This window comes from Kluyveromyces lactis (genome assembly GCF_000002515.2).
Source record: "Kluyveromyces lactis strain NRRL Y-1140 chromosome B complete sequence".
Classification (NCBI taxonomy): domain Eukaryota; kingdom Fungi; phylum Ascomycota; class Saccharomycetes; order Saccharomycetales; family Saccharomycetaceae; genus Kluyveromyces; species Kluyveromyces lactis.
The window spans coordinates 1,043,193-1,058,443 of NC_006038.1; the positions used below are offsets into that span (position 1 = coordinate 1,043,193).

The 15,251-nt window shown below is 37.7% G+C and overlaps 9 protein-coding genes across 9 annotated transcripts; 4 read left to right on the forward strand and 5 right to left on the reverse strand.

Moving 5' to 3' along the window:
• Nucleotides 1-151: 151 nt before the first annotated feature.
• VPS15 (ubiquitin-binding serine/threonine protein kinase VPS15) lies at nucleotides 152-4,390 on the reverse strand (the record flags this gene model as incomplete). The annotated part of the gene is made up of 1 exon (XM_452060.1): nucleotides 152-4,390. One exon carries the CDS (start codon nucleotides 4,388-4,390, stop codon nucleotides 152-154), a length of 4,239 nt encoding a protein of 1,412 aa, XP_452060.1.
• Nucleotides 4,391-4,840: 450 nt separating this feature from the next.
• Nucleotides 4,841-6,160, reverse strand: SMK1 (mitogen-activated protein kinase SMK1; the record flags this gene model as incomplete). Its single annotated transcript, XM_452061.1, has 1 exon — nucleotides 4,841-6,160. The coding sequence occupies one exon, from the start codon at nucleotides 6,158-6,160 to the stop codon at nucleotides 4,841-4,843; it is 1,320 nt and encodes a 439-aa protein (XP_452061.1).
• A 290-nt stretch (nucleotides 6,161-6,450) lies between these two features.
• KLLA0_B11968g (uncharacterized protein) lies at nucleotides 6,451-7,143 on the reverse strand (the record flags this gene model as incomplete). The annotated part of the gene is made up of 1 exon (XM_452062.1): nucleotides 6,451-7,143. The coding sequence occupies one exon, from the start codon at nucleotides 7,141-7,143 to the stop codon at nucleotides 6,451-6,453; it is 693 nt and encodes a 230-aa protein (XP_452062.1).
• A 607-nt stretch (nucleotides 7,144-7,750) lies between these two features.
• On the forward strand, nucleotides 7,751-8,851 carry RXT2 (Rxt2p; the record flags this gene model as incomplete). The annotated part of the gene is made up of 1 exon (XM_452063.1): nucleotides 7,751-8,851. The coding sequence occupies one exon, from the start codon at nucleotides 7,751-7,753 to the stop codon at nucleotides 8,849-8,851; it is 1,101 nt and encodes a 366-aa protein (XP_452063.1).
• Nucleotides 8,852-8,995: 144 nt separating this feature from the next.
• On the reverse strand, nucleotides 8,996-11,149 carry PBY1 (putative tubulin tyrosine ligase; the record flags this gene model as incomplete). The annotated part of the gene is made up of 1 exon (XM_452064.1): nucleotides 8,996-11,149. One exon carries the CDS (start codon nucleotides 11,147-11,149, stop codon nucleotides 8,996-8,998), a length of 2,154 nt encoding a protein of 717 aa, XP_452064.1.
• Nucleotides 11,150-11,429: 280 nt separating this feature from the next.
• TIM12 (Tim12p) lies at nucleotides 11,430-11,789 on the forward strand (the record flags this gene model as incomplete). Its single annotated transcript, XM_452065.1, has 1 exon — nucleotides 11,430-11,789. One exon carries the CDS (start codon nucleotides 11,430-11,432, stop codon nucleotides 11,787-11,789), a length of 360 nt encoding a protein of 119 aa, XP_452065.1.
• A 1,206-nt stretch (nucleotides 11,790-12,995) lies between these two features.
• NHP6B (high-mobility group nucleosome-binding protein) lies at nucleotides 12,996-13,277 on the forward strand (the record flags this gene model as incomplete). The annotated part of the gene is made up of 1 exon (XM_452066.1): nucleotides 12,996-13,277. The coding sequence occupies one exon, from the start codon at nucleotides 12,996-12,998 to the stop codon at nucleotides 13,275-13,277; it is 282 nt and encodes a 93-aa protein (XP_452066.1).
• A 524-nt stretch (nucleotides 13,278-13,801) lies between these two features.
• POL30 (proliferating cell nuclear antigen) lies at nucleotides 13,802-14,578 on the forward strand (the record flags this gene model as incomplete). The annotated part of the gene is made up of 1 exon (XM_452067.1): nucleotides 13,802-14,578. The coding sequence occupies one exon, from the start codon at nucleotides 13,802-13,804 to the stop codon at nucleotides 14,576-14,578; it is 777 nt and encodes a 258-aa protein (XP_452067.1).
• Nucleotides 14,579-14,664: 86 nt separating this feature from the next.
• Nucleotides 14,665-15,201, reverse strand: MAK3 (peptide alpha-N-acetyltransferase MAK3; the record flags this gene model as incomplete). Its single annotated transcript, XM_452068.1, has 1 exon — nucleotides 14,665-15,201. One exon carries the CDS (start codon nucleotides 15,199-15,201, stop codon nucleotides 14,665-14,667), a length of 537 nt encoding a protein of 178 aa, XP_452068.1.
• Nucleotides 15,202-15,251: the final 50 nt, after the last annotated feature.

Below are 15,251 nucleotides of genomic sequence, written 5' to 3' on the forward strand. Positions count from 1 at the left end.
ATTGTTGCTCAGATTCTGCTATACGTGAAATGCCTTTGTACAAATTTACACATCAAATAACAATCATAAAACTGGCAGCTTCAGTGAATACGAAGATACTCATGTTCTCATATTCTATAAAGAACTGAGATAGTGTAATTTGGTTAATCGACTACTTTTGAAGCATATACAAATGTATCATACCCGAATTGTCTGCTGAAACAAGTGCAGCTGCAGACTGTAAACAGCCAAAAGTCATGCAATTGATCAAATCTGTATGATAATATGTTACACGGTCCTGAATGTTATGATCCCAAGTTTTTCCAACAGTTGTAAGCCAGCAATTCAGAGTTAGCTTAGTTGCATTTGATTTGTCGGAATCGCTTTTTGTTGATAAAAGTGAAACGTTGGATCTGTTTCTGATATTGTACCTATAAATTTCAGACGTTAATCCATCAGCATAATAAACATTACCTTGCCTGTAAATGTATTCGCATACGTAGTCATTCTTGAGTATTGCCGTTTGATTGAGTTTCGTGCCCCTTTTAAATGGTTTCGGTACCAAGTAATCAATTGATGTGTCCATGTTAGATGAAGAAACTACTTCCTCCACTTGAAGTCTTGTCAAATTCCATATTGTGAATAAACATTTAGAACTTCCACCGGTCACTATAGCGCTATATTCGTTCTTTCTGCTATCCTTTTGGAAAAGAATGACCTTGCGAATAGGACTTTCATCTCCAAAACACCAAGATTTCACCAAAATTTTAAATGTGAGATTCCAAAGAAGTAATGCTCCGTGTGTTGTTCCACATAGTAGCCAATGACCGTCAGAACTAACAGACGAAGTTGAAACTGAACCATACACGGGCGATATTACGATTTGATGGACGACTGACATGTCTCTGATATCTAACATAACAATACGACCATGGTTAGTTACAGTAATTATCCAAGGTTTTGAATCATCATTAGTGTACGATAAAGAAGTGCCATATTCTTTTGCTTCTTTAAACGTGAAATGTCGTAGATTTTCGATACATTGTATTTCGCGGTTCGTTATGTGATTTTTGAAGTTTATTTTGAACAAATTGATGGATCCATCATTTGCTGAAACCACGAACACATCATAATTCGCAATGAAAGTTATATCAACGATGGATGATCCTAGCTCATGATTTACTACGGGCTTGAAAGTAGACCCTTTTTCTATTTTCGATAAATCCCAGATTTTCAGAAAGCCATCGTCAGAACCTGTGACAATGTATGGCTTATAATTGTTAGCTGCCACGGCCGTAACAGGAGCAGGTTTATGGTCACTCAAACTTGAAATGAACTTCAAGGTATTGAATTCTGTGAAAGAGAACGGCAACGCCGACTCCATGTAGCTTTCCCCGAATTCTCTAAAGCTTTTCAAAGGTGGTTTGATATCAATACTCCTTAAATACTCGACAATGGAATTCTGATGTCCATTGTAACTGTTTGTGACTTTAAATTTGGATTCCCCAGAGGATAATGAAGCTTTACCAGAACCGGCAGAAGCCGGTGGAGTTCTGGGTTCAAATTGAATATAAACATTTTCAGACGAAGAATTTATAACCGGATGAGACTTGGGAGTAAGGATGAGTGATCCGTTCATATCGATCGGCCGTTGAAGAATATGAGGAGAAGTATATTTCATTTTCCCTGATATATTGTCCTTTGAAGTTATATGTTTTAATATGACATGTGTATTTTGTTCTTTGCTGGAGTCAACAGCTTCAATGTCAAAAAGAACAGTTTGAGGGAGTCCAAAGACTCTTCTTTCAGTTAAAATATCATCATATTCGTTGGATTGAGTTTCAGGTTTCCTGGATAACATCTTTGAAACCCGAAAGACGTATGGTCTTAGTGCAGCTAGCTTCCATAATTCTGTCTCTGACAACCCCACATTTTTTATCTTGTCTATCCAGTTCTTGTCCTCAGTTGTCAAGGGTATTTCAATATTAGCAATAGAAGTTACATGCGATTTTGAGGGCTTGAAATTAGTCTGAAAGCCATAATTATTCACAGAAAAATTCTTAGATATGAATTCCACAGTATTATTACCAAAAGAGTTTACATTTTTGGTCGGCAAATGCTTCCAAAACAGCGACTTCGATGATCTTAATGTCCAACTACATAAAAGATTGTAGACATTTCTGGAAACTGGTTTTTTTGAGCTAATCAATAGAGACTCCCACGTCATTTCAACATCAAATTCAAAAAATGGTTTGATGATCGGGTACATCATACAGTACAGCTCAGGCTTTGAAAGTTTCGATGCCATTTCTATCAATAGTAGCATAGTATACTCTCGCACCCAAAAATTTGGATGTAACACAAGGACAGCGATTTCAGAAGCAATGTCATAGAAGTATTTGCTTTTTAAAAGGCCAACTTTACAAAAGCTTATTAAACTTTGAATGACGGAAATGACCACCGCCTCCTCAGAGTCGCTTAAGGTTTGAGTCAGGAGTGGCAATATATACTGCTCCAAAGCTACTGAACCAAGTAGTACTGAAACTCCAGTAATAGATCTAATAAGTGAGATTCTTAATGACGAATTTTTGTCATTCAAATAGGTGATCAAGTGACTGAGAATTATATCATTTGTCCTTTCTTTACCAAAAAGATGGCAGATAGGTAGAATATTAGAGAGTAAGGCTTCTTTAACGTGTGGTTCAGGTGCGGTTAGTAAAGTGGTTGTGATTTCTTCAAATTGTCTTAGAAGCTTACGTCTTACGTTCTGCAATTGATTCACCTCAGCAACTTTGGATGACTGGAAACTCAACAAGTAAGGGAGTTCATGAAACCTGATAGCAGATGTAGCAAAGTGGCCCAAAGTATTTGCTAAAACCATTCGAACATATCCATCCGTCTGAGGAGACTGACATATTTTGTTCAATCTTGGCAAAATATAATCGACAAAAACATTAGCGTTAGTGTGGTAAATAGTTTCGGTGATAAGCAAAAGTTGAGCAGTAACCTTAATTGCTAGAGCCTTCACATTGGAATTTTCATCAAAAACCATAAACATAACAAACGGAAGCACTCGATCTAATTTATTGGTATCTGATATATATTGACTCAATATTAATATCATTTCTAAGCAACGTTCTTTATTCTTTGGATTGATTAGGTTTCGAAGGCAATGCAAGAGAGTTGCGAGAAACAAAAGTGCGCTTTGATTTTGTACAGACTCGCCGCTCATAGTGCTGAATTTCTGTAATTTAATCTGGCCCACTCCATTTATCATAATTGTATCAGTAACAAATGACAGCTCATCCCCGTCAATTATGAGATCAGATTTATTAAGAGGATACTCACCAGTGATACATATTTTGGAGAAATCTTTGAATATTTTAGTGACGGTGGTATCAAGATCTCTTTTACGTTCTTCCAAGGTTAGGCTCATAGTTGTTTTATTACCATTTGATAGACCTGCCGGCTGTACCATATTCCTATAATACTCATAAATAAAAGAGTAGAATGTTTCTGGAAAAAAAGTAACTTTGTATTTGGAAAGTAAGGTTCTTGCACTAAGTCTATCCTCTGGATTCAGAGCAATCATGTCTAAGATTAGCGATTGCAAAACAGGATCTTTTATTTCAGATCTGATTGTCTCTAAAGCCTCATTCTCACCGTTTTTATATTTGAATAGCTGAGATAAGTTAAACAATGGTCTTCCCTCGGTGAATAGTTCAAATAGACAACAACCCAAACTAAAAAGATCCATCTCCTTTTCTAATTTATTGATGGTCTCATCGTTGTACCGCTTGGTATCAAATCTTTCTGGGGCTAGATAGCAGGTCCGTCTTTGAGATGTATCAAAATAAAAAGCATACTCACCTGGATTATCTTCAGGAAGATACTTAGGCTTGATGTATTCAGAAAAATCTGTCAAAATCAACCAGTTTGAACTTGTTACCATGATATTTTCTGTCTTTATATCACCATGGGTAATGTCTCTCATATGTATATCAGCAAGTATCTGCAATAACTGGAAAGCCATGAATTTCAACTCAATTTCCTGCAAAAATGGCCTCAAACTTAGTCTATCATAGAGGTTTGTTTTCAAATGTTGCCGTATCAGATAACCTGCACGATCGGTATACAATATCTTACTATAATTCAGCACATTCGGAAGCTGTCGTAGCATCAACGATTGACGCTCTATCTTATCATGTATGCTTTTAAGATCGTATGATTCGGTAGGCTTCAAAAAAACTTTCACAACAATTTCACCATTAGGATCTAATGCCTTGCATGTCTTCAAGAACCTGCTCGAATTCAACTGTGATTGGTAATGAACCTCATCTAAAACATCAACGTATGATGATATAGCAATTGATGGTGCTGTCTGCGCTAGTAAAGATAGTTGTGCACCCATAGCTGGCAAGAGATGAACACAAATATGCACTCACGTATGATGTGTCGTATCTGGAGTAATATTAGATAGACAGTGCTGGTATATCGTTTCAGGTTGTCGTTTTCAACCATTGTTTAAACCTTTTTAAAGGTTCAAAGTGGCCGAATTTCCTACTATTCTAAGGACGTAATGATAACAATGATAAAATCACGTGATTTATAATGACGAATTATATAATGATGCTTATATGGATTATCACTGATACTTTGAAAGATTGAAAAGTACTTTAATATCGTCCGCCAAATACCGATCATTTTGATATTATTATGTGAACACATGTTTCTCGCTTCATTTTTGCGGAGTCTGTTTTTGGTTCGCTGCAACGGCTTATGTTTTAATATCGTTATGTTACCATCGCTTTTCCCCACTCAATCTTGCAGCTATTATCTTTGGCATAGGTCCACCTGACAGCTAGTATGAGTTGGATTCTGCAATAAAATGAGGAGTCATTAGAGGAGGAGATACAAAATCTTTTGTTTGGCGATCATTGTGGAATTTGCTGACCTCATCGCATAAACATTCCCTTAGTCTTTCCATCGAATAGAGATGTTTCTCGTATGTAAAATCAAATGGACCATGGGGGCAAATTGGCTCTGCTTCAGGATTTCTCACTTGCTGCAAAAATGGATGATCCAATGCTTCTTCTACTGTGAGTCTAGCTTCTGGGTTCCAATCGATGAGCCTTTCCATTAAATCGACAGCTTCAGATGATGCATATGGGAAAATCTCACACCAAGGTGTTTTTTTATATTGCGGTTTGGATGTGCTGAATATATCATAACATCTCGAAGAGCCATATGTACGTATCACAATTTGTTTTGGTGTACCAAGTATCTTTTGGATCTCCATCACTTGGTGTAAAGAATCGTTCCCCATAAAGACAGGTTTGCGTCCGTAAAATTCGGCCAATATACAACCAACTGCCCACATGTCCACACTCTTCGAGTATCGTTTATGAGATAAAATCAATTCTGGTGCCCTGTACCAACGAGTCGCAACATAATTTGTAATATGGTTTGATATCCCTCCTGCGACAGTAAAACTCGGTGAAATTCCTCTTGCCAAACCAAAATCACAGATTTTGATTTCACCTGTGATAGAACACAAAATATTACCTGGCTTAAGATCTCTATGGATGACGTCTGCACTGTGAATATATTTCATCCCACATAGGATCTGGTACAAAAAATGCTTGATATGAAACTCAGAAAACAGTACATTCGAATGTATTACCCTTGCAAGATCATAATCTACCAACTCCTGGTAACAATATAATCCTGAATAAGGTTCTTCGTTGACAATTTCGAGATCAATCAACGAAACAATATTTCTGTGTCCTTTAAAATAACTCATAAACTTCAATTCTCTAATGGCCCGCTTCAACAAGATTTCTCTAGTAAAAATGCTCGTCACTTTTTTGATGGCAAGTTGGACTTCGTGGGTTGGATTCCCTTTATCCACAGCAGACACCACCGTGCCATATGAGCCTTTCCCTAACACTTGTAAAATCTCATATCTTCCGGGCACAGAGAAATTTGCTGGACTATAAATGGAGCGTTTAGTCAAAATAGGATCCACATAGATGTGATTGTTTTGATCTAGTTCGTATGACTGTTTCATATGATCCACATACGGGTCTAGTAGCTTCTTCAATTTCTTGGTTGCTCTGCTTACGTTCGGCATTTGCCTCGCATTCCAATTGGATTGATTGGAAATGATATTAGCTTCCATCTTTCGTCCTTCAAGGATAGGAGTCCTCCTTAATCGTGTCGTTTCCGGAGAAGTAGTTTTGCATAACGAATAATGAGTAAACACAATACATGAAAGCTTCAGTAATATTTTATCATTGTAAATATCTATATGGCATAATTCTGGGTTTCGTTCTGGTTTTTTTTGTGTTATATGGTTGCTATCAGTGGATGTCTAATAATATTTGACACTGACGCATGACAGGTTGTCATGTACAGGATAAAAAAGGCAAACATGAAAAGAGAGGGCATATCAATACGTGACTCATTAATTCATAACTTACCATAATTGCCATTTAGTTCTAACAACTTTTGAATATTTTCGAAACCGTTGTGTTCTCCCATACTCAAGAGATTTTCAGCAGATATCTTTTCGACTTCTTCGTTGTACAATCCGCAAATTTCCAAAACGTCTGCCGGTTTCATCGTTCTTCTGCCATCCTTAAAGACATATCTAGTCAATGCCAAGGACACTAACGTAGATCCATTATTCACTGTGAATTTGGATAAGATGTAAAGCCATTTTTTGTCCCAACATAGCACATTGGATTGAATTTGATATTTTTGAAGAGGAGCAATATCCTTAAAGAAACAGGAAGATGTCTCAGCGACTGGCAAGTAAGGATATCTCTTCGAGGTAAGGAAAAGTTTTTGGAATACTTTTGTCATCAGATCTGTCCTTGCAATATCCAATTCCTCGAAATAGGTACTATTACTCTTATGAAAATATCCATCGATTTCAAACCATGAGCAATATGTCGACAATGTAGTATGACGGAAAACCCCGTACTTGTCATTTTGCAGCGTCTTGATGTTGTTGGTATTCTTGCCAGTTACAGCAGGTACGAACAGGTTTCTAATCACATAGAACCAGAACCGGATATAATAAGCACCCGGTAACGACTTATAAGTCGATAACAGATATGCATAAAACAAGTATTTGAAAGTTGTAGTCAATACAGTCATAAATGAAGCGAATTGAGATATGTCTACCACTTTTAGAAATGCTGTTACAGCAATTGCTCCCTCTTTTCCGAGTAACTATGGTGAAGTTTTATTCGAGAAGTTACTTCTGTTTTATTTGATTAAATTTATCTTGAAATAAAATCTCAGAAGTTACAGAAGAAACGGTACACAATATAGAGGAATTCAGTTCAAAACCCACCAACAATTGTATCTACATAATGAGCAACTATCTTAACATTAACCGTAGAAATTCTATTGTACTAGTAAATGTCTCAACAGCTAGCCATGCCTTAGGATTGGGTTGTGACCTTTATTTTAAGCAACCTTGTTGTCTAACACGACAATATCAAAGAACTTTTGAAATTTGGAAAATTTCAATGTTTTAGAGAATCTTGAACAATGAAACTTCTAACCCAATCGTAGCATCGCTGTTGACCTTAGTGCTTAGGAACACACCACTGGCAATATATCGGATAAAGGCTGTTTGAAATCTTAAGAGCATATTGCCCGGTGACTATTTCCACTCTATTGTATTGCGACTTTATTTGATTGGAGTAACAGTTTTGCCCACAATATTTGAAGGGTAGATTACTAGAATATAAGATATATGACTATTATGACTGAACTAACAGATATACCAATGGAGGAAGAACTTGCTCAGATCAAGCGATTTAAACGTCAAGTGATGGTGAAACTCTCTGGAAACTATCCCCCTTTAAATCAATCACAGGAAGGTGTGATATTTCCTGAGGTCAGAGGGGAGACATCTAATCGAGGAAACAAGCTATTACAACATGCAGATGCTGTAACATACTCAAAGCTCCGTGAAAAGGAACATGGGTCCAAAGTGTTTTATAATGGAGCGGAACATAAACTTTTGTCGCGGAAAAGGATGAAATTCAACAACGGTAGCCATAGGAGGTCTGGTAAAAGAACCACTGCAGATACCGGTGATGAGAGTGAGGACAGTGCAGATTACAGTGACGGCGATAATGATCTAAACAATTTGGTTGCAGTGAAGGAAATTCTTTCACCCATTTCATCACTTAAGGACGTCATACAACATCCATCACATTCAAGAACCTTTGGGAACCAGGCATTAAAAGAATTGGCTTTGAGTAATGTTTTGATGGTAGAGAAGGAACAAGAAAATGTTATCAATTACTCTAAACTTCTCGAGATCTTCTTGGGAGATTTCCCAGATGCTTTATACGAGGATGCTTTGAAGCTACCTGAATATGATCATAAGCTGACTTTCAAAGAAGAAGACGATGAGAATTATATCAGTGCCAGTTCAAATAGCAAATCAATTAAACCTGAGGATGAAGAAGCATTTTTTGGATTATCAAAGTTTACGGAATCTGAAACCTTGCTATCACTCATACCGAAACATTTTCATACTGGTGATATGACCGTGCCGATAAGTAATGAAATCTCTGATGACATCGAGACAACAAGACAATTAGCTCAGATAGCTTTACAAAGAAATCAAGAATTTATCAGAAATTTACAAAAGATACGAAACTGTATTATTAAAGCTAATAGAATAAGAGAACGTATTCTGATGTGGGGCAAAGAATTTGCAGGAATATCCGAAAAGGGAGTAACGATTCCCAACGCATTGCACGTAGTCAAACGTGGATTGATAAGTGCCACGACCAATCAGACTCAACTTTTGGGTGCAGAAGAATCGGATAACGAAGAATAAAGTGAAAATGATCTTGCTTTTCTAATCATTAGAGTTTTGTTCATTATACAAGTCATGTAAACATTAGAACGTTGTGTAATTAATAAGTCGGAGGGAGTGGAGAAACCTCGTTAAGAAGAAGGAAATAGATCAAGCTTCGGAACTTTACCAATCGTTTGATTTTAGTTTCAAAACTTCAACAAACTTGGAGTGTTGGTGGTGAAGTGGAGGCAAGTTGAACATCGGTCTAACACAAATAGAGACTACGTCGTCAAATAGTTCATCAATTAGATTTTTTAGATCATCGCCTGTTTGTTTGAAGTCTGGGAATGCGTTGACTTCCAATAATTTGACTTGATAATCGGAATCAACAAGGAAATCGAAGCCAAACGTCTCCAAACTATTCTTCAGTGGGCGGAAATTTAGGCGATCAACATTAACTGCAGCTTTGAACAGTTCAGAAACTGCTTCGTGAATTTGAGTCCTAATTTCTTCCCTTCTATGCGAAGGAATATCCTTCAAGGCATCAAACTCGATCACAGAATTTGATTTAATATCATCATCCGTTTGCAAGCAAGTATTAGTCAAATGACAAGCTAATTGCTCAATATCTAAAACGTCATATTCTTCGGTAGGTGGTACAAATTTGTTGGGAGCGAAAAGTGCTAGCATTCTATCATAAACAAACACCTGTAGATCGCCACTGCAGGTAACATAACATCTGATATGAAATTTCCTGCCATGTGCTTCACTCAATAAAAGAGGATTGTGTAAGTATTCTTGGACGATGAAATGGCGTAATTGAGAAGTGGCCACTTTATTAGTATTCGTCTCAGTGTCCTCATCATCAGTTTCATCTTCTTCAAACGAGTCAAAAATAGCTTGTAATTGTTCAATAGTTTTGAATATGCGGATACCTTGACCCTTATCACTCATACTAGGCTTCAAGATCCACCATTTCTCTTTTGATTCAAGCTCTTGCCTTAATTCCCAGTTTTCATCAAGTGCATCGTCCAAGAACTCTGCGTAATCAACATCTATGTTAAATGATTCTAAAAATGCCCTATTCAAGATCGATTCTCTATTTTTAACCACATATGAATGAATTGTATGAGATAAGTAGTGTTTTCTTATTATTGCCTTTCTGTAAATATATGAATTGGCATGGTATAATTGATTCGACATTAATTGATCCATATCTAATTGTTCGTAGTCACCGTAATGAAACGTAAGCTTGTCAATGGTTACAGGTAAGCTACGGGATACCGGAACGTTAGGTAAGTGTTTGCGGAATGAACGGTTCAACGGTCCATAGATATATTCTGTTTCTGGAATGGTCAAAACAATTTGAGCTGGGTCATTCAATTGAAATTCCCCATGAAGTTTATTAACGACTTTGAAGGTATGCGATAAAGGAGTGACACTCACATTACCATGTTCAATACACGAACCATCGGTTAGTGATTTTTCCCTTAGCATGTTTTCTCTCTGCAATTTAAAGTTAGGTTGCCAGTTGAAAGAAATCGTATGCGATTGATGGCCATCCAAGATATCCTCATTCGACGTCGTTGTATTCGGAGTCAAGACGGCATCAGAATAGATGGTACACCAGGTGGATTCAAGAATTGGACAATATTTGAATTTAGAGCCTGTCAAATCACGCAATGGGACATTGATGGAATATACTTTCACTTCGGAGTCCCAGTTTCTGATTAAATAATCGATGACTTCAAAACTCTTAGCACAAACTTGTTCGAAAGTTTCATCATCTACGATCTTGACACCATCAAAGTACGCCCACGATAGAGCAAATGATTTAACAGATGGGTTTGTAATGTAAGCGTCGATGGCAGCACCCACAGTACCACTGGAGCCGATATAAGGAGCGGACGCATTTCTTCCGACATTAGGACCGGAGATCAGAACATCGAACGTTTCATGAACCAAATGATTCAATCCAATATCACTACAAGTGGCTGGAGTCCCATCTATTAAACACCATTCGATAAAATTTTCAGGGACCACTGATGTCTCTAGATCTGGAATCGAATAAGATAGCTTATTCAACCTTTTAAATTGAGGTACGGAAAAGGGACCCAAGAATTCATTAGTCGTTGCATCCGGGTTTGAATATATGAATGATGCAGTTGGATTATGGTTTGCAAAATGTGCCTTACCAATCCAAGATCTTTGTTGATTTGGGATACAGATATAAATGTCCCAATCTGTGTGCTTGAGAAGATACTGTACGAATATTCTAATATACGGGGAATATTGATCACTCAAAGGACCATCATCATTAGTGATCAAAACCTTCATAGCGGGAAACAGGGTAAAGAAGAGAAGGCGACAGTGGTAGTAGTGTAGTTGTTCTTTCTCTTGTACCCTGATCTGCACTTGCCTTTCACCTATATCAGACTCCGCTTAAAGATCAATAAGAACTAAAATTATGCTGAAAAGTTAAACAATCTTCCAATCTTTCAACTCTGATACAAGAAGAGATGATGAAGAAAAAAAAAACACAGAGAGGAAAGAAGACTAGATAGCGGCTGCACGACACCACAGTTAATAAGATACCAGTCTTCAAGCAAATTAAAAAATGTCATTATTCCTAGACCCATACTCGGCACAAACCGTTGATGAAGAAAAGATTGGGATTGCCAAGGTTCAATTCGATGCGATGAACACAACGTTCAATACAATGTTACGGACGTGTCTTGAGAAGTGTATACCGCATGACGAGTACGGTGAATCCGATTTGAACAAGGGAGAAATGTGCTGTATCGATAGATGCGTTGCCAAGATCCATTTGAGCAATAGGCTAATAGGTGGGTTTGCCCAGTCGAGAGGATTCACACCTGAGCGTCATCTACCGTACGACAGGTTTGTGGACCAGAAGATAACTGCCAAGACAATAACGACTCCTATACCGACTAGTAAAGAGGAGGAGCAACAATGAGTTGCTAGGGATGTGAATCGTGTGTATATAAATGAATAGAGTAGAGTAAGTAAGTAATGAACGAAAGGGTAAACCAACGCCACGTGACCATAAAATAGACATTTTTTTTGGAGAACGATGAAAAGTATGCACTTATTCGTTACCCGGATGTTAACATCCGGGTAACGAATAAGTGTATGTCACGTGACTCTATCTTGCAACTGCTGAGTGCGGATTGCGGATTGCACCACCCTGCTTTACCCACCCCTCCCACTGGTACCGGCGCCCCCTACTAACGCAACTTCCACCTATGGTATTGGCATCGTTCAAGTTGGTACAAATCCCTTACCGCTCACCTTAACCACCACTATAAATCTCACAAATAGCTAACAACAAGCCAACCACTATAACTAAAAAAAACAGAAATAGTACCAAGTTTACCATAGTATCAATTTCACCACTATAGCGAAAGGCCTGTTTTTTACCCATAACTAAGGCAGAAACCTAGTATTTGGCCTTTGCTGACTAGCAAATCTCAAAAGGCTAAGGCACCACTAAATCAGCATCACGAAAAAACCAAAAATGGAATAGAATGGTAGGAGAAACGGAAGTTTTTTGCAAGAATTTCCGTTTTCGGAAAGACGTGCACATACGCATGGGCTCCCTATAAGTGTGCGTACTATGGGCGGGTTTGACTTAGTCAAACCCGCAGCGGCCCGTTGGGCCGCTGCTCTCAGCCAGACCGACAGCTTCGCAGTTTCGCACCAAAAGCACCAAATCCAGCGTTCTCCAAGTTTCGCTGGCTGTTTTTCTAAACAACCAGCTAAGCAAAACACATTTTGTGTGTGTCAATGTCTATTTTGTATGGCTCACAGTATAAAAGTTTCCCACTATTACAGCAAAAATTATAGCCCACTATGCTTCCTTTCCCATACTATTTATTATATTTACACAATTGTCATTATCCATTGTTACATGTTTGGATTCTAGCCTTCCTAGATACTGTTTATTATCTTATGCCCTGCCCAATTTTTTTCTCTCTATTTTCACTACTCTCTTAGTATATATTATGTTTTCCTTGTATATCTATTTAATAGGGGAAACTTTCTTACTTAGTTACTTTCCCTTAACTTTTTCTCTATAAATATTGTATTAGTACTGGCTTATACTATCTTATACAGTGAAAACACCAAACTTTAAAAAAATAAACAAATAATACCAGGCAATATGGCTGCTCCAAGAAAGAAGACTCAAAGAAAGAAGAAGGATCCAAATGCTCCAAAGAGGGCTTTGAGTGCTTACATGTTCTTCGCCAACGAAAACAGAGATATTGTTCGTGCTGAAAACCCTGGTATCACTTTTGGTCAAGTTGGTAGAATCTTGGGTGAGAAATGGAAGGCTTTGAACGAAGATGAAAAGGCTCCATATGAAGCTAAGGCTGAAGCTGACAAGAAAAGATACGAATCCGAGAAGGAATTGTACATTGCCACCAAGGCTCAGTCGGAATAGATGGGGAGATGATATGGCGCGGAGGTGGAGTTAAGAAGTGCGATAGAACGAAAAGTGAGAAAAGGGTCTTTCAGACCCTTTTCTTTTCTCACTCACTTTGTTCTTTGATATTTTTGTAAACCTTGCCCTGTTTGAATCTTCTCACCGACACATGTGTCTTTATAAATGTATAACTGTTTATCTTATCTATCTTGGGATATATTTTGTAATATTAATTGGCTAAAGTGATGATGTATGTTTGATTGTTGGCAGGTAGGTGGCTCTTTGCGAGCCCGAGTTGAGGACATGGTATTAATAGTCACGTGATAGATTACCCGGATATATTTCCAGCCAAACGCGTGGTTTAGGAAAGGAAGTAAAAAAAAAAAAAAAAGAACGCGTCTCACTTTTTTTTACCCAGAACAATTTTCAATGTTATATAACTATATCTTTACTCCTTCAAGGCCGTGAAACTACTGCTCCTCTCGATAGTCCAAGAGTATTCACTTCTCACCTCTGACATCAAACAGACCTACCTATTATCAATGCTAGAAGCTAAATTCACAGAAGCTGGGTTATTCAAAAGAATTATCGATTCCTTTAGAGACTGTGTCCAATTGATTAACTTCAATTGTTCAGAAAAGGGTATCGCTGCACAAGCCGTCGATGACTCTCGTGTCCTCCTTGTCTCTCTTTCCATCAATGTAGAAGCATTTGAAGAGTTTAGAGCGGACAGAAATGTCGTGCTAGGTTGCGATTTGACGAACTTGAGTAAGATTCTTCGTTGTGGTAACAATTCGGACAATCTAACGCTTATCGCTGAAGATTCTCCAGATTCTATTCTAATCTTATTCGAAGATACAAAAAGAGACCGTGTCAGTGAATACTCTTTAAAATTGATGGAAATCGAAACAGATTTCTTGGAGATCTCTGATATGAAATATGAATCCTATATTACAATGCCATCTGCTGATTTCGCGAAGACCGTACGTGACTTAAGTCAATTGAGTGATTCTATTAACATCTTAGTCACTAAGGATACCATCAAATTCGCCGCAGAAGGTGATATCGGAAGTGGGTCCATTGTTGTGAAACCTTTCACCGATTTGGATCATCCTGAAAGTTCAATTAAAGTTACCATAGAAAAACCAGTAGATTTAAGGTTCGGTGCTAAATATTTAAACGACATCATTAAGGGGTCCTCTCTATCAGATACAATCACTATAAAATTATCGGAAGAAGCGCCAGCCCTTTTCCAATTCGATATCTCAAGCGGTAATTTGCAATTCTATTTGGCTCCAAAGTTCGATGAAGAGGAATGAAATCTCTTTTCGCAATGCTATATATATATATATATTGTGTGTGTATTAAAATGACAATTACTGATATAAAATCAATTCAATTTACTTTAGAGTATGGTGTCGGTAGGAAAGGAATCCATCCCCAGGAATGTGCTTCTCACACAACTTTTCTCTGTAATCGGTAAAATGAGTTTAAACGCATCTCCCTGGTTCAAATAATACCGGAATAATCTCTTCATTCTGATGAAGCCCATATTCTCGTATAAATGCAAAGCAGCTGCATTGCTGCATTCAGTCTCCAACATAATCTCGTCACATTTTTCATCAATCATAGTATCTATAGCTAAGGTAATTAGTTTTTTCGCTATCCCACGGCCTCTATATTGTTTCTCCACTGCTAACATGCCAATGTATCCTCTTAACCGCACTCCATTATGAGTATCGCTCTTGCATACTATACATCCTATGGGCTTACCCGATCCTTCTGCCCATGCCAAATACGTTAGGTTCGGCCATTGGTTTAGGAAAAATCTGTACACGTATATCGAATATGGCTCACTGAGATCCTCATCGATCAATTTCTTGATGGTGGAAAACTCCATGTCATTACTGATATCGAATCGTGTGTACCTTATTTCGACCATCCTTTGCTTAGTTTATCTGCAGTATACTTTCTTATTAATTTTTAATTAGT